Source organism: Hetaerina americana, unplaced genomic scaffold, assembly GCF_022747635.1.
Source record: "Hetaerina americana unplaced genomic scaffold, ioHetAmer1.1.p SCAF_1, whole genome shotgun sequence".
Lineage (NCBI taxonomy): Eukaryota > Metazoa > Arthropoda > Insecta > Odonata > Calopterygidae > Hetaerina > Hetaerina americana.
In genome coordinates this window covers 95740936-95764535 of record NW_027286069.1, presented here as the reverse complement: position 1 = coordinate 95764535, position 23600 = coordinate 95740936, and the positions used below count along the sequence as shown (strand labels likewise).

At 36.5% G+C, this 23600-nt stretch overlaps 1 protein-coding gene across 2 annotated transcripts; it reads right to left on the bottom strand.

The window, feature by feature from the left end:
- Positions 1–1329: 1329 nt before the first annotated feature.
- On the bottom strand, positions 1330–22050 carry IntS14 (integrator complex subunit 14). Of its 2 annotated transcripts, none has more exons than XM_071583741.1 (9): positions 22004–22050; positions 20800–20970; positions 18202–18456; positions 13113–13223; positions 9733–9877; positions 9444–9553; positions 8918–9029; positions 7011–7246; positions 1330–1690 (listed from the first exon to the last, which is right to left on the bottom strand). In XM_071583741.1, exons 1-9 carry the CDS (start codon positions 22016–22018, stop codon positions 1466–1468), a joined length of 1380 nt encoding a protein of 459 aa, XP_071439842.1. In that variant the 5' UTR covers positions 22019–22050; the 3' UTR covers positions 1330–1465. The 2 variants fall into 2 exon arrangements, with proteins under 2 accessions (XP_071439842.1, XP_071439840.1); XM_071583739.1 differs by lacking the exon at positions 22004–22050 and adding an exon at positions 21055–21366.
- Positions 22051–23600: the final 1550 nt, after the last annotated feature.

The window sequence follows — 23600 nt, the reverse complement described above, 5'->3', positions numbered from 1 at the left end:
AGAGGCAGAACTGGAGATTGGAATGAGAGTTAGCAGGGATACCATAATATCAGTTGGATTTGCTGATAATCAAGCTTTGGTTTGTCAGTCAACCTAGGCGTTACAAGTATTGCTGAGCATGTTGGAGAACCAGTGAGAAAGATATGGGTTAAGAATAATAGTAAACAATACAAAGGTTAGAGGGTTTTTGAGAAAGAGAAAGGCTAAGCTAAATATTAAAAGAAGAGTTCATAAACTAGAGCAAGTGCAGTTTACCTATCTCAGAAGTGTTTTGGACCAAAATGGTGAAAGTAGTGGGAACATAGGAAGATTTGCATGAGGTAAAGAAGCTTTCACAAGGAGAACAGCATTGATGACAGGTACATTGAATAAGGATAAGAAAAGTCTTGTAAAAACTTCGATATGAAGAATGGTTTTGTACGACATGAAAAAACAAAGTCATTGGACCAAGATGGTACATGTAGATTGGAGGCTTTGGAATTGTGGGTGTGGAGAAGGTGAAGTTGTCAGAAAGGAAAATGAATGAGGAGGTGCCAGGTTTGATGGAAAAAGAGAAGTGATCGTTGGGAGAAATCCAAAGGAGGCAGGAAAGATGGATTCTGAGTATTTTGATTGGCAATGGGATTTTAAAGACTGTGATAAAGAGGATAATATTAGGCAAAAGAGGAATGGGTAGGAGTAGGATAGGCATGTTGGACATATTGAAGGGAGGAAGCCTGTGGAATTGATGAGGGACTTATTGTGTGTAGAGCTGGACGCCAGATGGTGTTTTGCTAAGAGAGGCAAAGGAATTGTGCCTGTACTTTTGTGTAGCTTGTGTCCATCCAAAATCAACCATAATCAGTAATTTCCAATAATAATAATTTTTTTAACGGAAAATTTAATTGGTAAATGCTTCTCCTATCATTAACATCCATTGAATGTACCAAATTTGTTGTAAGGTTGTGCATCTTGCATTGTTTCATTGTCTCCACCCCAGCTTAGCCTAAACCAGTTCACTCTTACCAATTGAGATGCAAATTCTTATTATAGAACATAAAACCAGATGCATAATCTGTATTCACCTCATGTGGTCACTTTGGAGGCTTTTGAGATGCACTCAAACATTGGGATACATTTCTTTGAACAAAAACTCATTCCAACAAAATACACATGTGAAGTGCTGTGTCCTTAGTCTTGCCAGCTTTGTAGCACTTATCTTTAATCTTTCCTCAATTATGAAAGACAAAATTTTATGGGTATGTAAATACAACTAGGAAATAGGTAACCAGAAATGCTATATATACAACAACATCAATACCTGCATATAAGAGAATTGTGGAAAATATATGTATTATATCTCACAGAGACAGTATTCCATCTGCACATGTCATTACATGCAATTTTCTAAAGAATGTTATTCTTTATACACATAATACTTCAACTTAATATAGTCAAAAGATGTCATACACAAGGAAATGCAATGTTAATCATTGTTTATGAATTTTGTTCTCAGAGGAGTTATATTATATTTTAAATCACGACTATATGGCTTGCGCAAGATGCTTGCAGCATGAGTTAGCTGAAGTGCACAATCTGGATGGGCTTCTCCTGGAAGGAGGGTGCATTCTCTTTCAAAGATGGCAGCAAGACCATCCAGCAATTCAATGAAGCCGAATGATAGGGCAGCTCTTCTGACTCGATTTAGTTCCTGAACAAAAGAAATCTGGTTGAAATGCTGTGTTCCATTAGATTAAAATGTACAATTATGTGATGAAAGGTGAGTCACAATGGTCACAAAGGTTTTTGGATTGCCCACTCGTTCCATATGGATGGACAATTATTTTGCTCAGGTTACATTCAGCATCTTGAGGTTTGAAGTGACCTGAACATGCAGGAGCAACTCCAAAACTCTGATGTTATATCTCAATCACCACAGAGGCATCTACGACAAAGATGAGTCACATCTTCCAGGTATTTAAAATAAAACCATAATACTGCAGTTTTCAAACAGAACGTAGGTTTGATAGGTGCGAGCGAGCATACCCAATCTCAGCAGCATGTGAAACTCACATCTCAGGGCATTAAAGGGGGCCAGTTCCTTTACCTGAGCTGCCTATGATTTCCCAGGAAGATCTCGTACCCAAAAATATCACATAGCTTAGGTGAAGCTGAGGGTAGCTAGAGGTATGCCCAGGAACCAAACCCAGGCCCTCTAGTCAGTAGTCCAATGCTCAACATCTAGGACCCACACATACTACTTCTTTTTAAATTGAACCACTCTACTAGGTAAAATAATGTGGTAAAAATTCGGAGGCTCATGCATACTTATACTACTCAACATCCAAAAATTTTATCATATTCATATTATACATGAATGTGATAGTCCAGAGGGCATTGGGGAATTGACCAGGGAACCTGGATTCTATTCTGGTTAGCCCCTCTGGGCATCCTCACCCAAGTTGTATGATTTATTCAGAATTGAGAAGTGTATTTTTAGTAATATGAATATAATGTGCACAGGGATGGTTAAGGTCCAAGTTTATTTACTTGAGATATAAATGGGCATTAAGGGAATTGAAACCAAAAAAGGCTTTTAGGGTTGATTATATTCCCACAGACCTACTGCAGAATTAGGGAGAAACATGGACGGAAGGAAGAGTTTTTATGGGATAAGTTACAGCATTTATGGAAGAGGAATTTATAAGAGGGATATTATTATATTAGTTACATAGATATTAATTGAAATCCCTAAAATGAGAAGGGCAGTTATTTAAGAGGACTTTTAAACAACTTCTGTACTTTATGATTTGCAAATTAAATGTCATGTTAAACTGCAATCCTATAACATAGGAAAGTGGATTTAAATCAACGTGTAAGGAATCCTACAGTAATGTTACAACATAACAACTTAGAACTTGGCCTAATGAAATGATTATTACTGGTGCTATACTGATTAAGGTAGGTTTTAGATGGACACAACCTATAGAACAGCCCTTGGCTCTCTTAACAAAACACAACCTAACATCCAAAACCACAACAAACCCTTCTTCATGTCAGCATACACACAGTAACATCACAGTCAACATACAATGTTCGTATAAAAATTATTGGGAACAAATTTTTCCTAATATGTGCGTGAAGTGCTGAATTTAGACCGTCGGTGAAGTGAGCGCATGATCGCAGATCGTGTTGGCATTGATAAGATGACAGCGCACACCATTAACACTGAAAATTTGGCAATACTACAGATCTGCGCTAAACTCGTCCTAAAGGTCTTGATGGACTACCAAAAGCAGAGTCAAGCATCTGCTTGTGAAGATCTTCTGCAACACAACATCAAAATTCCCCAACAGTCCCGACTTGGCACCAGCAGACTATTTCCTATTCCCAAAAGGGTATTCCTCCATGGAAGGACACCATCACGGGACCCTAAATGCCATCAAAGAAGCTTGTACGCGTACCCTTAAGAACCTTCCACAATCCACCTACAAGGGAGTCTTTGAGTTGTGGAAAAGCCACTAGCAAAAGTGTTTCGATGCTCAAGGGATGAACTCTGAAGAATTGTGAGACATTGTAACATTATCTAAAATAAATTATTTTTCAGACACTTCCCGATACTTTTTACACAAACCATGTATCATTGTCAATCAAATCATCTCCTAGTCACCCAAGGGTCTCTTATCCTCCCCACCATGCCTAGCACTTCCTTTTTTGTTTTCCTTTCCATCCATTACACCGTTGGCATCCTTCTTCACATGTCCTTTTCAAAAGCCTCCACAATCAATGCCCATCCCCTTCCTTCTATGGCTGGGTTTACACATTGTACAAAACCAAGCTCCATATCTAAGTTTTCATTAATCTTTTCTTAACAACTTTATTCAATGTCCGTGTCATCAATTCTCTTCTCCTTGTGAAAGGTTTTTTGCCTAAGGCATTCTTCTTCTTAAGTTCTAACTGCATTTTGGTTCATAGCACTGCCAAGTTGGGTAAACTGCTACACCAGCTCTAAGGTTTTCCCTCTTATTTTAATGGTTAACTTAGCCTTCCTCTTTCTCAAAAATCTCATAACCATTGTTTTATTTATAATGATTCTCATCCCATACCTATTGCACTGATTTTCCGATGCACTCAACAACACTTGCAACCCCTTTTCTGACTGATAAATTAAAGTTCGATCATCAGAAAATCCAACTAATTTTATGAAATCCCCACCAAATTTCATTCCTATCACCAGTTTTTCTCATGCCTCTTTAATCACCTCCTCCAAAAGTACATACACTGAAAAGCACAGGTGATAATAGACAACTCTGCCTTATTCCTCATCCTAACACTGCCCATTCGGACTCTTCATCCCGCACTCACACCATCCAGACTCAAGAGTCTTGAATCTTTAATGTTTCAACTAATATTTTTCGTGACTTATCTTTTATTCTTTGCATGGACTTTCCCTACTTACTTCCAGACAGTGTTTTCAACTTTCTGTATAGCACACCAATTTCACCCTTTCTTTGTAAACTTTCCATATCCTCCGACTGTACTCTCCACCACCCTTCTGTCACTCTTTTTGCTTCCTCCTCAGTTTATTGTTCAAATTTATATAATTAGGCGGGAGTTGATGACAGGGATGTTAAGTAAGGATGTTCAGAAAAGACTCGTAAAAATTTTGATATGAAGCGTAGTTATGTATAGTGTGGAAACATGGTCACTGAAGCAGAGGAATAGACATAGATTGGAGGCTTTTGAAATGTGGGGGTGGAGAAGGATGGAGAAGGTGAAATGGACAGAAAGGAAAACAAATGAGGAAGTGCTAGGTATGGTGGGCGAGGAAAGGGGATTGTTGAGAGAAATCATAAGAAGGAAGAAAAAAATGGATGAAAAGCATAATGAACGACAGTGGGATATTGAAGAATGTAACAGAGAGGAGAATGCTAGGCAAATGAGGAAAGGGCAGGAAGAGAATAGAATTGTTGGATGGGATGAAGGGAGGAAGGGAGTACACAGAGATGAGGGTCTTGTAAAGTAGGATGTCGGGTTGTGTTTTGTTAGGAGAAACAAAATATTTGGTAGTTGAGTTCTTTCAAAACCTACTTTGACCAGTAGATTACTTAATAAAATAAATTCCTTCTAACTATCTCAGGGCTTATATTGCTTCATTTCCTTCTCTCACTGTATCCTTCTCTTGCTGTTCCTAACCATAAGATATTCTAACTGATACCTTCCTGAATCTCCTGATATTTACTGAATTCTCATGTGAGGACCAGATAAACTCTGAAATAAGCTACATAGTATAACAACTGGAAATTCAATCTAAGACTTGTGAATCATGACCATTTCAATAAAGTTATAAAATAAAGTGGCCCAGACTTCTGATTCACCAACCATAATTATCAACCTGTACTACCTTGATCAAAAAGTTCCCGGAATAACCACCGTGTGGCGCTCCCATCGTTCCGATTTGAGTTCTGTTTTTTTTGTTAAATTGGTACATCTGTTGTTGATATTCCCTTTAAATCTTAGTGTCATAACTTGACATTTGCAAAAGTTACGTAGCCAAGAGTACATCTATCTCTGTGTGTGTTGGCGATTTTTTACAATTGCAGAAATGGATTTAAATTTGCAACAACGAACTTGTATTAAATTTTGCGTAAAAAACGGATTTAGTGGCGCACGGACGTTGGAAATGTTGGAAAAGTGTTTCGGCAACGATTCTCTAAAAAAAACGGTCATTTACCAGTGGCACGAGCGGTTCAGAAGTGGTCGTGAGTCAATCGAAGATGATGAACGCAGTGGCAGACCATCGACATCGAAAGTCGGTGAAAAAATTGATAAAGTAAAAGAAATGTTGGTCAATAACCGCAAATTAACCATCAGAGAAATAGCGGAGGACTTGAACATTGCCTATGGATCCGCCCAAGACATTGTGGTTAATGATTTGGGTTTCCGTCGTGTAGCAGCAAAAGACCTCAATTTCATGCAAAAAAGAGACCGTGTTGACGTCGCAAAAGACATGATTTGCGAGGCTGAATCCGATCCCACATTCATCAAAAGGATCATTACTGGAGACGAGACGTGGGTTTATGAGTACGACACGCAATCCAGACATCAGGCAAGTGAATGGCGTTCACCAAATGAGCCGAGACCAAAAAAACCACGTCGTTTTCAGTCAAAAAAGAAGGCAATGCTGACGGTTTTCATGGATTACAACGGTGTAGTGCATCATGAATTTTTGCCAGAAGGCCAGACAGTAAACAAAGAGTATTATTTGGGCGTTATGAGACGTTTGCGTGAAGCAATTCGCCGAAAGAGACCAGAAATGTGGGCAGAAAACTCGTGGATTTTGCACCATGATAACGCACCGTCGCAGAGTGATATCATTATTCGTAATTTTTTGATGAAAAATGCAACAAATACCATCCAACAGCCACCGAATTCACCTGATTTGGCTCCCTGTGACTTCTTTCTGTTCAATCGAGTTAAAAAACCATTACGGGGAACGCGTTTTAGCAGCCGAGAGGAAGTAATGGAAAAATCGCAGGAAGCACTGATGGACCTACCGAAAACCGAATATAAAAAATGTTTCGAGGATTGGATCAAGCGCTGGCATAAGTGTGTTGCAGTCGATGGGGATTACTTTGAAGGGGACAATATAGATTTAGATGAATAAACTTGTATTTTTAATTTTCTGAATAAATTCCGGGAAATTTTTGATCAAGGTAGTATATTGGTTTGATAGGTTGCTGTAGAGCTCACCTAAGGCCAACAGTGGGTGAAATTCACACATCAGGGTGGAGGGGTCAGTTCTCTTCCCTGTATCGCCGCCAATGATTACCCAGGAAATTCTGGTAATCACAGCTTGGGTGAAGCAGAGGGTGCCCAGGCATTGACCATAGGCCCTCAAGTCAGTAGTCCAATGCTATACCCTTGGACTAACACATCCCTCTTCTACCAAATTTTTTTGATTTTTCAGATTCAACTGTTTCACACCTCTTTTCAACCTAATTTAAAACTGATACATAAGAAAATCATACCTTATAGAAATGTTGGGTTTTTTCTGGTAATTTTCTTGCATGACGCAGTATCTTTAGAATATCTGCTTGGAGACCAGCTTGCCTGATCCACACTACTGTGTTTTGTGAATAGCTGCGCTTTTCAGTTGGCTTTAGGGGAAATGGTGAAATGGATTCATCTCCATTGTTAGCAGCTATGAAGTCATCTCTAGGGCCTAATTTATCTAACTCACCAAGCCAAGGAACAGAACTGATTCCTGTTAAATGGAGAGAAATATTTTTGAAGTCATATATTTAGTTTTAGTTTAAAGGTGAATTTTATATGTCATCTATATCATAGTAAATTAACGTTAATGCAAGACAAAGACAATTTAGCCATATTAAAATTCGAAAATATACAGAATGAAACTAAATTGCATGATATTTAAGTTTTATGCCATTGACTGGTGCAGGATTAACATGGCATATTGAGCTATATAAGTGAAAAAAACAAACTAAATTATGATAACCAATAGTTAACTTTCAAAAACAATTTTACTTCAAATGATTAATGCTTGAAATTCAAGGTATTTTTTAGAATCATCAATCTAATATTATCAAGGAAACACTGTACTCAGTCTAAGGTACAATCTTGATTAAATCTTACTCTGACAATTCTGTTAATCACTAAAACGAAACTGTAGATATATATTCTTGGAAAAATGAATCAAGTGAAGTGAAACAATGCATTTGTATGACTGGCACTTACATTTTTCCACAAACTTCATAAAACCTTACATTAATCTTAAACTTTATTTGTTTTCTGGACAAAAATGTATGATATCACATGGATTTTTACAAAACAATTAGTTAAACATAATAATAATCCTATCTTTGATACATTGCTTTCTCAAATAAAAAGTTTATAGAATAAATTATTTGAAGATTAATTTTATGAAACAACTTGAACACATTGATTAGAAGACTTGGTCCATCAATGACCACAATGCAAAGACAAATAGTGCAAGTCATTTCAGAAAAGATCTTTCGTAACACCAAATATATTTCAGACAGTCATACTTTCATACTCATGATTTTAACATCTACCACAGGCTGCTTTCTGGTATGATTATCATTAATTGTTCTAAGGGGATAGACGAAGCCAAAGCTTGTGGCATTGAGATGTGTTAGGGAGGGCGGAAAGTTGACATGGAAGGGGCAGAAAGAAGAGGATTAAAGGAGGTAAGGACAACTAACCAGCAGAGGTCCCAACCAAAAAAATCTTCACAGGGCCATGCAATCAACCATTTTTTGCATGAGGTTCTTATCCCTGCTGTATAATCCTCGTTGGTAAAATCTCCTAACCCCAATGATACTGTGTAAACTTCTTTTTAGACTGTGCTAACATTCTGCTCGGACTTCATATCTATTGAACATATAATTCTAAACAATGACAAGTGCAACCCAAGTACATGAAATAAATTTTAAACTTGAACACACTGATGCTAAATAAATACTGTTGAAATGAACATCAGTTTGTAATGCTACAAATTCAGTCAAAAGAAATGGACTCCAATTCTACTCCTAAGACATATTTTCAACCAAATACTCAAGGTATTTCAATATAATATCTAATTGATGCCATTTATGCTGTCATTACTTAATTGAATGGTACTGTCATTACTTGCTGACTTTATTCTTTTCTTTTATAGGACTACCATTTTGGCCCACAAGTTTTCACATCATTGAATAAGGTCTGCCCAATCTATTTTTAAGGGCTTTAGTTTACGATGCAATAACATAATGCAAAACTGCCTTAGCTGGCTGGTATGAAGCATAAAATGCCATTTACACTTTGTGCAAAAAACAACCTGGATATTTCCCACCAGCGGGTATACCTACTAAATGAAGACAAACGAATCCCAAACAAAAACAGGAAAGGTACTTACCAGGTTCAAATATGGTCAACATTAGATTAGACTTTTTTTTGCTATCAGCCCAAGAATACATAATGCCATACCATTCATCTGCCAAAAGACAAAGGGCAACCATGTTTTCAACCTGTTAACAAAAATTCATCTTCAAAAAGTATTCCTTAGTTTCCTACACATACACATAGTACTGAAAAAATTACTAAAATACTACGAAAAAAGAACAAACAATAAAGGCATGGGACAAAACATAAGAAGGTATGATCAAAGTTAACATAGGATAGAGACATTCACTGAAGCATTATGAGGGGATCATTTTTTATCTTTTAGCTCAAAACATGCTGTATCCTTAAAGAATCTACTTCTAACCACCAATTTAATTAAATAGACATGCAATTAAATAATTTTCAGGAGTCAGCTCCAAAGTCAAAATGATCAATTGAATTCTTTTATTTAAGAGATCTACTTTCTATTAAAAATTATAGCACAATAATGATTTTCCATATAAAAGAATTTCAGAAAAAATGTAATAGATGAAATATACCTTGAGAGCACCATGAAGAAGAACACAGAATGATGGCATTTTACTATCATCAACAGTAGACTCATCCTCAGAATCTGCTTCGACCTTGACTCCTGTCGGCACACTTTCACCTTTAAAATGAAAAATATATAACCTATAATAATAACTCAAAATATAACATTCTACACAATGATACTCATAAAACCCAGGGGTTAAACTGGTCTAGAGAAGAGAAATATGAGCATACAGGGTATAAATATACCATAAGTTAGTGTTACAAAATACTTTGATGCCAAGGGTAACTTCACACCTTTTCCAGATGCAATAGGAAGAACCAGGTGCCGGGAATATGCCATAGGGCTGCCCACATCAGCAACATCCAGAAATCCTAATATCTCAATGGTATCTGTTATGGAGCGCTTGACAGATTCAAAGTCATTTGGTTTACTAAATGGCTGGAAGAGTAAATGTCAAGCAAATTACAATAAGATTCATTTTTAGAACTGAATGAATAAGAGCATCATAATTATCACATTATTTGAATATTATGTACATTGAACTCTAGATTATCCATGCTAATTAATGCATCATGAAGCACAGATTATGGTCAAACACGGATAACAGAAATATGCAAAAAAATATGATCATTGTGTTGTAAATGGATATATGTGGAGACTATCCTTTTTCAGTCCTTGTCATTAATTTGCACTTTTTAGCAATGGAAAGTGAATTTTTTTCAATTTTTGTTACCTTATTAAGCTATGTATTTGCTCGCCTTGAAGGGGAATATGCCATTATTAGGGCTAATTAATATGTGCGCAACTAGAATGGGAAAGAACAACGGATAGTGAAAAAATGTTTAAATTAAAAGATTGAATACTGTTGATGATTTCTCAGTTTGAGATATTAAAAAAACTTTAAGAAGGCCTAGATATTTTAAACTTGTATTTAAAAAATTGTCTTTAGGAGATCCAAAAGCAGTTAATTATTTCATTGATTGTTATTTTATTAACATTTTCAAGTTTTCAGATGAGAATAGTGTGGATAATCCACAAAAAGATAATGAAGAGTTTACTTTACTTTTTCAAGAATTAATAATGATTAAGTAAATTTAAAATCCCATCATGAATAATAAAAAGGCGTTCTTTACGGGAAAACTGCCTTTATTTTCACGCATAATTCATTTCAATGGATTGTGCTTGGGTCTGTCTTTCCTATTATATTCAATTATCAATTGAAAAGTCAACATAAATTCGATGGTTGAATGATGTCTACAGGCACTTTCATACACTCACTGTCAAAAACTGGGAAAAATGTTTTGTATGCTGCCTTTTTACAGTATAACCACCAAATAACCCTTCATTTGTTTTCCTTTCAGTCCAATTCACTCTTTCCATCTTTCTTGACATCCACATTTTAAAATCCTGGTTCAATAATCATGTTCCCGTGCCATTAAAAACCAGGCTTTACACGTATCAAAGTTTTGGAAAGACCTTTCTTAACATCGTTACAGAATGTCCCAGTCATCAAGTCCCCCATCCTTGTGAAAGCATCTTTGCCTGAAGCAATTTTTCTCCTTAAGTCCCATCTACTTGGACCATTTTGGTCCAGAACACTTCCAAGACATGTAAACTGTTCCAACTGCTCTTGTTTTTGCCCTCTCATTTTAACATTTGTTTAACTTAGCCATTCTCTTTCTCGAAAACTGCATAACCTTTGTTCAATTCACATTTTTTCTCCTCACATACCTATCACACCGACCTTCCAATGCACTCAGCAGAATTGGCTACCATTGGAGACTGGCAAACTAAAGCTTGATCATCAACAAATTCAATTGATTTTATGAATTCCTCAGTGACTATTCCCCAATGACTATTTCCCAAATGCCTATCTCCAGTTCTTCCCATGGCTCTTAAATCATTTCCTCCACATATATGTTGTGAAGCAAGGGTATTAATGGACACCCTTGTCCTTATTCCTCTTCTTAACCCTGCTCACCGTCCTAACTCTTCATCAGCCACTCACACCTGAGCAATCTGAGCCCTGTTCAGGTTGTACATATGCCTCCTATCCATCCAATCTACTCTTATTTTTTGCAATAAATTCATTGATTTTACCCAATTCACTCTATCAAATGCCTTCTTGAAATCTATGACACAGGCAAATACATCCTCATTGTATTCTATGATTCTATGTTCCTCTCTATTACTGACCTCATTACTGCAATCGCATCACATGTGCCTCTCCCCTAACCCATACTGATCATCCCTTAGGTTGTCACTAGCCCTGCTCTCCATCATCTTATTGATGACCCTGAGAATCTATTTAGCTGCATGCAGAATCAAACTTATTGTTCTGCAATTCTCAATTATGGCTGCCTTTCCCTTTCTTGGGATGGGAACTCGAAGTGATCAGATGAAATCCTTCAGCTAAATTACTTTCTCATAAATGCTAAGAATTAGTCCATAAAAACTCTTCCTCTCATGTCCTCTTAAACCCTTCAAGTAATTCTGCAGGAATGTTGTAAAATCCTATGGCCATATTTGATTTCAATTTCCTTAATGCCCTCTATCTCACCATTAAGTAAGCAAGGACCAAAGCTATCCTCATCTACATCACATATTCTTTCAATATCTAACCTTGCTGGCCTAAAGCTTTACTATACATTCATATATTAATACCTTATGTATTCCTTCCATCTCAATTGGATCTTCTCTGGTTCAAATAACATATTTCGTGACCTATCCTTGATTTTAATTACAAATTTTCCCTTCTTATTTCCTAATAGTGTTTTAACCTTCCTCTATAGCAAGCACACCGATTTCACCCTTCTCTGTAAACTTTCCATATCCCAGCACTGCATCTTCCAACATACTTTTTTTGCCCAATAATTTAATGTTTCAGTTTATTATTGAACTCTTTTTACTACCTTCTACCTAATTCTGTATTTATATTCTTCCATTTCCTTCTCTCATGTACCTTTCTAATCCTCTCATACATAATCCATGGCTTCCTTGCCCTTTCCCTAATCCTTATTCCGAGTTCCTATAGTTTTGTTTGTGACTTTTGATATCCCTAATTTTATTTGTTCCCATTTTATGCAAAATAAACTAATATAGTATTGAGTAAACTTCACTTTTTATAGCTTCCCTCACACATAAAGTGAATGTTGAAATTACGATTAATTCTTCTACCATCAAGACTCAGGTATGTATCCCTGGCAATTTTGACCTTATGTTGTGCAACAATGAAATTATGACAACCATACATTTTGCAAAAACACAGAGAAATTAACATGTTTATCTGCTTTTTGTGGCATTTTCATCAAAATTCCTTAACTGTAATCTGAACTGGACCAATATCGAAGTTGCCTTGTTTCAGAATATGAGAACTTAGTGGGAATCTATCGACGGTTCATGAAAATGACTGCAATACTACCATGAATACTTGAATTTCACATTCCCTAGGGATTAGTAAAAGTTGAATTTCTAATCACTTTATCATTGGGATGTATTATAATGGAAATGTAATTTGACTAATATTTAATGAAAAAAACATAAGAATTATAAATACAAATACACTGCTATTCCTATCACTTTTAAATTAACAAATGAACATATCTGCACAGGCAGTGATATGTTGAACGAAGAAAAATGATAAAAATATAAATATGAACATAATACGACATACCTGAGGAACAGGTGAAAGGATGATTTGAGAACACAAGTGCCCACACTTTAGAACACCATAAAATGATGCAAAATTCAGTTCAGCATGCTTCTGAAACATAGCTTGCACACTCTGAAAACAAAAAGGACATACCAAATCAATCTATGTGAGCTACATCAGGAAATGTGAAAAATACAATAACAGACACTTGTGACTTTATGTAAATTAAAAATGGGGGCATAAATGCCAGGACCCTAACTAATAGTTTAATACGAGGGTAATTTGAAAAGTTCTTGGAATTGAATTGAAATAAATGACTTATCTCAGGGAAACTTTTCTTAAAACCTTCAGAAAATTAGATTCCTTCTGGCCTGCAAAATACTAGGCTTACTACTTAAGTGGTCAGTTCTTTTTTTAAGAGAATCTCAGTGAACTGATGAAAGTTTTGAGCTTGGGGAAGTGATGGAAATCTGAGAGCCAAATCACGTGAATTAAGCAGGAGCCGCAACAATTCATATCTTAGTTCAGATATTTTTTTGCCATGGCGACTACACTTGTGTGTGGGCGTGCATTGTCTTCATGAAAGATGACATTCTTCTTGCCAAACCTGGCATTTTTTTGGGTATCTTTTGTTGAATTTGGTCCAGGAGGTTGTGTAGTATTGTCCAGTAATTGTTTGACCAGTGGCAAGATATTCTATGAGCAGAATCCCTTTTGCACCTGGAAAACTGAAGACATCACCTTTCTGGCCGACCACATTGCCTTTGCTTTCCTTGGTGGTGGTGATGTTTCCACTGCTTTGACTGCTTTTTTGTCACTGGGGTCTAGTAACGGACCCAAGTTTCATCTATGGCTACAAACCGGTTCAGAAAACCTAGTTGGCTACTCTTAAAACGGGTCAAACCTTGTCCAGAAATTTCCATTCTGATGCATTTGTGATCCTGTGTGAAGAGTCACCAATCAAGCAGATACAAGGTGTAATCAAAAAAAGACCGGACTGATTTTACTCTGCGCAAACCATTCAACAGATCGAAAAAAGACACAGTGCGCCATCTAGCGACACATCTGACAACTAAAACGAGAAATGTTGCTATAGTTTATGCAGAGTCGTTAAGCAGCAACAGCAGCGGTATGTGTCTTAACCTGTTTGTTGCCGCGTGCAAAGGCAGCAATAAAGGAGCTAGAGGAACAGAATGGGTGTGTGAAATTTTGTTTCAAACTTGGCAAAAGTGCTACAGAGACATTTGGAATGATTCAGCAAGCCTTTGCTAATGAAGCTATTAGTTGAAACCAGTGCTCAGAGTGGTACAGTCGTTTTAAATTGGGCAGAACCTCAACAGATGAAGATTTACGAATTCGACAGACTCCAACCATGTCAAATTGGTGAAATTTTTGGTGCAGGCAAATCACCATTTAACTGTTAGGGAGATAGCTGGGGAAGTGACCATTAGTTTTGGATCCTGTCAGACAATTTTGACAGATATTTTGGGCATGATAGGCATCGCATCAAAATTCATCCCATGGGTGCTGACTGATGAACAGAGACAAAAATGTGTGGACATTTGTCAGGAACTCCTGGATCGAGCCAATACGGGGATCGAGATGGTGCGGGGGCTAACGTACTGGCTTCCCACCCTGAGGGCGCGGGTTCAAATCCCGGCGGTGTTGAATATTTTTCAGAGGTATCTCGATCCCTACTTGAGGGGCTTTGTGGAGGGCACTTTGAGTGAGTACGCCGTCCGTCGGATGGGACGTTAAGCCGCGGACCCCTTGGCGCCTTTCGTAAAGAGTAGGCTAATGCCGACGCCGGGTTTCTCTCCACCCTTCATCCTTTCCTGTCCTTACCCTATGGCGCAAATGACCTTAGCTGTCGGTCGCCTCCCCTCAAAACTACTACTACTCGAGCCAATACTGACCCAGACTTTCTCAAAACCATTGTAACCAGGGAAAAAACCTGGGTTTACAGTCATGATGTTCAGACAAAGGCCCAGTCTTCTCAGTGGAAAGGTCCTCATTCTCCATGACCAAAGAAAGCTCGCATGTCCCGGTCCAATGTGAAGTTCATGCTGGTGTGTTTATTCAATTGGCAAGGGCTGATTCTTTACAAATACGTCCCTCAAGGTCAAACCGTCAACAAAGATTAATACTTAAAGGCTATGAAGAGGCTGAGGGTCGCCGTGAGCCGAGAGAGGCTGGAAATGTGAAGAAACAATGCATGGTGTTTCCACCACAATAACTCGCCGGCTTACAAGGCACTGAGAGCTGGAAGAAACGTTGGCAAAGGTGCATCATCAGTCAAGGGATGTACTTTGAGGGCGACAAGTTCAATTAAGCTGTATCCGTCGAAATAAACAAGTTATAAAATCAGTGCTGTCTTTTTTTGATCACATCTTCTAATTTTCTCATGTCCAATTCCACTATTAAAATGTGATATGCCCATTCAGATGACATGCTTACAGCTTAAGCAATTTCTCTCACTTTCAGTGGGTGATGCATTTTTCCAATAATTTCTGGGGTGGTAGCATATGTTGACATACCACTATGTGAATCATCATCTAAGCTGTCTCGACCAAACAAACTCGTTTTTCCATTTGGCAACAGTTGAATAAGGAGTAGAGTCCCCAAGAGTGTTCAGATAGTCAGCATGAATTTCCCTTGCTTTCTTAACTATCTGTACAAAGCATTTAATCACTGCTCGAAAATCAATTTTTTCCATCTTCACAAATCACTACATGGGAACAACAACAGAGAGGCATCCACACCACAGATCTCCTCCCAGAGCACTGACATGTTACTCATAAAGGATTACCTAATACCTCATGGGAAACTCGTTGTGCTAGCGCTAACATCTGGTGGCGATTCTGAGAACCTTTCAGACAACCCTCATAAATACACACAATTTGATGTCTGAAAAGCACTAAACATTTATTAGTTCAAATTAAAAAAAAAGTGCCACAGACTTACGAGAGTGAGCTAATGACTGTAAATTGTCATTTAATGATAATACTACTAAGCCAATATATATTTTGTTTCCTGAGACTTGTAATAGGGAATACATTCTTTACCTTTAATCTTTTATATTGCCATCAAATTGCTAAAATACATGAATAATGACACACTATAACGTAGTAATTACACGTCTGAATTTTATTCAGACATGATCTGGTTTCAGGGTTCAAGGTCATTACTTTAAATTTGAAATGTTAAACAGTGTACGCCTCATGGAGAATATGTACTCCCCACGAGACAAATACCTTCTCTCCCCCACCTTCTCTTTGATCTTTGACGTTTATATGTTCTTGTTATTTTTGTCACTGTACACCTACTCTCACCTCCTCCCAGGTTCCTTCACCACTTGACAGGAGTGCTACCTGTGGGGGTGACCATGCAGCTTTCTACCGCTCTCCAAATTGCAATCCCTCACTAACCCACTTCCAACAATGTCCCCTTCCTCCCCTCCCATTCCTCTATCACTTAAGGATAACACATATAAAGATGGATGTCTGTAACAGTCAGTACCTGATGATGATGTTGACCGTTGAAGCCCATGTTTTGTCTAAATAAAATTATTTTGAATTACAAAGTTATAGGTTATCATTATAAAATAAATAAATTCCATTAAGTCACTCCCCAAACAACCAATAAATAATATGTGAAATAGAATACTATATTCAGCATGTGTACATGAGGTCCTCAATTTTTGTAGCTTTTTTCAGACCCATTCAAGAAATGACAAAGATATTTGATAACTCTCGCTAAAAAGGGAGGAAGGCAGATGAAGGGCAGGAACAAATAGGCCTATGCCTACGTGATACTTGAAGTAAACTCTGAGTGGAGCTAGTTTGAGGTGACAATGGAGGTGGGGGTATGAAGAATTTGAATGTGAAGTATCTTAGGTAGCCCCATAGGTAGCACTCTTGTCAAGTGGTGAAGGAACCTGTGAGGAGGTTGAGATGAGGGGAGTGAAATGAGGGAGGGTCACATCATTGTTTATTATTCATATAAGACATAATTGCTCACATCTTTTGTCACAATTTTTGGAACAATTAAAATTTGATGCTTGAATGACATGTGAGCTATTTATGATGCTGGGAAAATCTTTCGTAATTTTACTTTGATGGATAACTATGCATGTATTAGCTGTCAGTGGTGTTCAGCCTGAAATTGTCAATGCATTGGGTGCTTTTCCAAAAATATTTTCTATAAATTTCATGCCATTAAACAACAATAAGAAAACAGAACATAATATAAATTTGAACAATTATCTGGATTGCATTTTCATCTGGATTTATAGCAAGAACTCATAAACTGGGCAATTATAAGCACCTGCTAGATGCTGCTCAGTACAACACCAGCTGAAATTATTGCTTAATTACATTAACCTAAACTGGCAAAAGTAGGAAATTTATAAATGAGTAATAATAACATAGTTTAAACTTCGAGGTAACTCAATGACACAATCAATTTATACTTTATGTATAAGCTTTTTTTGATCTACTCAGCTTTAACTTAAAGAATGTTTTGACTGCTAGGGAACTCGGTGGGTCACTTAATTCAAAATCATGAAACAGTGCATACTAAATTTGTACAAGCTTGAAATCTCATTCTATTTGGAGAACTAGAACCAGCCTCAGAACATGCAAGCTTTGCTGAAGCTGTTACTAAGGCTAGCTTTGCTTAGTATGTCCAAAGAAGTATAATATAGACAATGTATACGTAGTACCTTCAAATTCTGGACTTTTACTACTCTACATATCTGTGGATCTTCTCTATTTCATTCCATACTGCCAATTTTCTCATCAAGAGCAAGGATCAGCCACTATGACTTATTTATGTACAGTACAGCTATGCAAAATTCGATCATGCATGAGTGGCATTTGGTGAGGTTTATTCACAACTTCATTGTTCATGTGTGAATTTTATAAAGTTTCTCTACCCTTTTGGGCGAGACCGTAAAAGAATTAGTTACATATGAGTTAAGATCAACACAAATTTCACCAGCGTTGATGCGTATCCAGAAGGTAATCAGGTGTAACACCAACGGTATAAAAATAAATGGCGTTTGATTACAGTGAACTTCAAACTATTATAATGTGAAGTAACAGCAAACCTTAATGGACAGATTTCCTTCTGGGATGTAAACACCACCTTCACCACCATTCAGGTCTACTAGCTTTTGGTACAAGGGAAGACCAACTTGCAAGCCAACGTCATCCTGAGATGATATGCACATGACACTGAGTTTAGCAGGAAAAGAGAATGGCACAGGAAATGGTGATGCAGGCTCCCTTTGATTAAGGGTATTAAGTAGATTCTTGAGGGACACTGATCCTACTCCAGGAGTTCCATCTGTCACCAATATAACCTGGAACAAGAAAAATAAATAGTTTATGCTAATTAACATATTCTTTTATATCTCCTCTATACTTTAAATTCAACCAACAGGGAATCGGATTAAGGTTGTTACAGTCGTACTGTACTAATTTACTGCATTCATTGACTGGCTCAAGTAATATCTCACCAACAGACAACAGTGGACTACTCTAGCACTCAACAATAACAATTTTTAGTCTTATCTATACCCTACTATAAGAAAAAGAAACATCAGGGCTCAAAATTAGGACCAAATTCCTTCTAAACATGCCTCAATGATAAAACAATAATTTATTTTAATGCAAACTTCCTCGAATTCATTTTTTCATGTGATACAAATTTTACAATCTCAGTCAAAAACAATGGCTCCATCAAACTCAAATGATGTTATTAAATGAAATTCCTATTCCATGAACCCCGAGATTAACATTAAACATTATTTTACTTCAACTAGTGGTCAGCATTATACTGTTAGCTTTGGCAAATGATAGGTTTAGCATTCTACAGCCTTAGAACCTCAAGGACACAGTTTGACATTCTTAATGTAATTTGCCATTGAAATTCCTTATCATAATGCAGTATTGGTTTATGGGATTCTTTACATTCCACATTAAATATAGTATTTTAAATCCAAAGGATATTAATCATCTACATTATGTGAACAGTTTTGCTCTCACTGTAATGAAAGTGCCTGTCATGCCTATACATCTATCTTTCGTATGTTTATACAAAGATAAATTTGAAGCCAACATATTTTCTCCGTCATGAAATCATTCACAAGATATGAAAGAGCAAATGCATCCAGCACAAGTAGTTGTAGTTGTGCTTCATGAGGAGAGGGGGAAAAATGATTACATAGTGAGGGCAAATTATGACATTGTTAAAAAGGTTGATGGATCTTGGATTAATATTTGTGAATGATGATAGTATTAAATGAAGATATTAAAATACATGCCATTGCACACAAAATAGCAGCTGGTAGTACATGGTATACATGAAATGATGACTTTGTCATAGGGGGCAAACATGGCAGAATATATAGTGTACTTCTCCCCACATTGTATCCAAGTGGAAATTGTGAGCACCTAGGTAACCACAAATGATGACTTAATTTAGTAGATATATGGCATTTAGCAAGAGTTTGCAATAACAATAGGAGGGATAGCGTGAGGAATGTATGCATGAATAAATACTTTAAATGTGCCAGTATGGAAGATCTATGATGGTCTGGCCACCAAAGAGATAAAGTGAGAGTAGAATAAGTGAATTGAAAGGAAGGCATAGCCTGAAAAAATTGCAGGAGAATATGGCCGCAGAGATTCTCAAAACAAGGCATCCTAGAAGTTTCAGGAACTGAGTGTGCATTGAACAATGCATTGGTGGCAGAGAGGAAATAATATGTGCATAGAAAGGGCAGTATGGGATAAGAAGGAGAGTAACAGACACCATTTCCTATCATAAACTACACACAAGAATTTCTTGACAAAACCTGCCTTGAAAGGGACTGACAAGGAGGGTATGATGGCATGTTTGGTTGATTATTTAGGTCTGAGCATTTTTTGTATTGAGGAACCCTTTTGCTATAAATTCATTTCTGGTTAACTGGATACTTGAAAATTCTTTGGATTTCAGGAATTTAATGATTTAAATAAAATGTCTGATGCATCCGTCAAATCCACTGCATGAAAACCGGAAAGAATAATAGCAAAATTAAAACCACATATAGGAGACTAACACAACTAGACCTAGAGTCAATCAAACAAAGACCTAGAGAGTATCAAGTTATGACCCCAGTGAATTAGCTTAATAATTTAAAATAATAAGAACTGATCATTTTTTTAAATCATACAAATATGTGTTAAGGTGTTCTGAAGCTCACACAATTATTTCTTGAAATTAATGTACACAGAAATTTACCCGGCAATTAGAACTATAATACAAGGATATGCTAACAGCCACAAAAGTTTAAAACGAATTTTGATGGTGAAGATGGAATGAAAACTGCCTGGACGGATTCATCCATCCATTTATTGAGCACAGTACAAATTGCACTTATTTGAAATAAACTCATTCGTTAATGTAACTACCTATTTTTTTAACTGAAAGCTGATTTTACTTTCTAATAAGGAGTAGACACTCTTTGGATTGAAGTCATGGATAAGTGAGAATTACAGGTATTATTAATTATTAAAATAAATTATTCAGTCGTATTCAACTTTCATCTGTGTAAACTTGGTAAAATTGTAACGTTGCGCAAGTTAACACTACAGATAAAAAATACTATGTAGAATACTGCTACTTGCAACACTTTTTCGTGCCTGCAACATTAACGTACCTGGCAAGGTGTTATACTTCCCCATTCTTCCAAAACTAACGAATTGACTCCGTGCAAAGCTGTTTCAATACATGTTTTATCGAACTCTTCTAATTGCTGTAATTTCGCTTTGATCAAGTCAAAATCTCTTGTAAACGGAGACACTATTTCATAGAGTGAAGAAAACGCCACCTATGTAACAAAAAACAGTGCAAAATTAAGTTCTGGCTATGGAAACAAATTAAAGCTCATCCGTTAATTCAACCCATTACTTACAAGAGCCACAAATTCAAGCTTGGAATGCACTGCAAGGTAATCAAGGATAGTATTTATACCATGAATAGCCAAATGTTGTCTCTGAAAAACTTCGCCTGTCTCTAATATCGTGACAGGTCTTGTCATCGACAAAGAAACATCCACAACAATCACTATTGGCATTGTGTAGTAAACTTTGGAGTAAAAAATCGATTATATTTCTTTGAGAATTTGCGAAAAAAGGGGAAACGGATACTAAAAAAATTGGTTCAATCGGAGACTGCAATATTCACAACAAAATGCAGCTTTTGAATGCCATTACACTTTGTCCCCCTGCCGCTGAACACTTAACTGATCACAAACACAACAAGCGTCAGAATATCCCAAAACTTGTCGCGTGAACTTGGTTAGCAGAATCAACATAACTGCAGGGGCATGTATTTATACGTAAATGTTGTTTATAGACAGTTGACAGTTATTCTATTCAAAGTAGGCTAGTAAAAGACATTATATGGTTAAAGGCTGTTAAAAAATTATCCACACTTTTAAATGCTGATTAAATAATATTCATAATTGCACACAAAATTGGAAGTAAATATATATTTTTATTTTTCTTGTCTGAGAAAAAAGGTATGACCACCTATAAAAACGTTTTCAATTTTCTTTTCGGAGTTTACGATAGTTAATAGGCTTAAATGTATTATTTCACATCAATTCAATGGCAAGGATTCCTTCATATTTCCCTCAGCCTTTTTGAGTAACTTTCTCCATCATCTCTATTTTAGCTTGGCCAAAATGAAAAAGGATAGCTTCATTGACGTCTATGATAAATCTATCAATCACAATAAATTTTCTTTTATTTTGAAGGTTCTTATAAAGTAATTTCAGAAGGTAATATAGCAATAGTATTTTTTCCATCATAACTATTGATTACTGCCAATTGTAGCTTATGTTTACAACATATCCTTACCGTATAGTAATCCATATGAGATTTTTCTCCAAGCCTTCTAATTATTCGTTATTTTATTTTGTCTATTAGGTCTACCGTTTTCACCTCCAGCACCAGACTTCGAAGGTTCATATTTGTCTCTGGTCTTTTACAGGATGTCCTTCACACCGCCCGCTATTAGGGTGAGCGCTGCAATAAAAGCCTGGTTTCAGGTTACCAAAGGGGACTTTACCCTGTATAAGTATTTTTCTGGTTTTACTTCCAGTCAATTTTCATGACTATATGACAATCCAAACGGATTTCGGCATCTGACCTCATTTCTAACCTTTCCCATTAAAGTGCACCTTTCAGGACCAGCCCACGGAACAACTCCCCAGGTATTCAGAATATAACATAATGTACCCTTAAAAATTTGTGACTATTAAATTTTATCATCTACGAACTTCTACGAAGGTTTTCAAAGATAAAATATTACGTTATTCTAAAGCTTACAGTTCTCGATTCCTTTTTCATCATCAGAAGTAGGTATTGGCGAACTGAACATGTTTAAAATTGCAAACTCCTGCTGACGCAATATTAAATTCAAGTCAATTAAACTTGTGATTGAACATATACAACACATTAAATGATAATATAAAATACAATTATTTTTTGCACAATAAGTTTTACGAATAAAAATGTAATGATCGCTCAGTAGCACATTTAACTCCCATCTATAAGGCAGCGTTACAAAGAAACACCAATTACCAACCCATTTCTTTAGCATCAAAATCTTGTAAAATTATAGATAGCTATCCACTTTTTTTTAAATTTAAAATACTTGTTTGGTACTCTCTGCTTTAATTTATAAAATCTACCGTCTCCAGGGAAATTACTTTTTCTCATTTTTACATCGCCAGTCCTTTGAGGTACCTGGATACGGCGCACCTCTATCTTTTTACCTACACTAATTCTCTTCTTACATAGATTTAAATCGCTCCTTCTGTCAATAACTTTATTCCAATTCGATTAACTCTCAGCCAATTTGTTTCTTTTGCCTCTTACTGATGATTTAGGATTTTGTACTTCTTGATATATTCCTATTTTACCGCAAAAATCATGTCATTAGTGACATTAATGTTCTAAATGTGACTCCCACCTATGCTCACATTCCTTCATTCAAGCATTCAGCATACTTTCAATTCTAAGGTTGGCAGCAGAATGGTAGGTCGGGGAAAATATTTAGTTAAAGAACCTTCGCAGATAACGCTTTTCATCACCAGAAGCAGGTGTAGGCAAAATGAACACGTTTCAACATTCAACGGCTGCCGCTGACGCAATACAGGAGGCAAATAAATGAAATTTGTAACACTTGCTCATTTAGCTTACATTATATCATCAAAAAAAGCTTTTGCATAATAAATGATGTGAATAAAATGTATGACGAAATTTATTGAAAATATTTATAATACCTTAAATGATATACCCTTAGAATGGAAAGCCAAAGAGAAGAAACAAGGGATGATCTCAAAAAAGGAAGAGTTTAGGTCGCATTATGTACATAGCAGTAGCAATTAATATAATTAAACATATTTTTTTCTCTTCCATATCTATTTTCAAGTCATATCAAGACTGTAAA

Coding starts and splice junctions, on each gene's coding strand:
- IntS14 (XM_071583739.1), bottom strand. CDS start 21,216: ATGCCAATAGTGATTGTTGTGGATGTTTCTTTGTCGATGACAAGACCT. Junction 20,971..21,054: donor AGCTTGAATTTGTGGCTCTT/GTAAGTAATGGG, acceptor TTTGTTACATAG/GTGGCGTTTTCTTCACTCTA. Junction 7,247..8,917: donor GTTGACCATATTTGAACCTG/GTAAGTACCTTT, acceptor TCCATTTAACAG/GAATCAGTTCTGTTCCTTGG.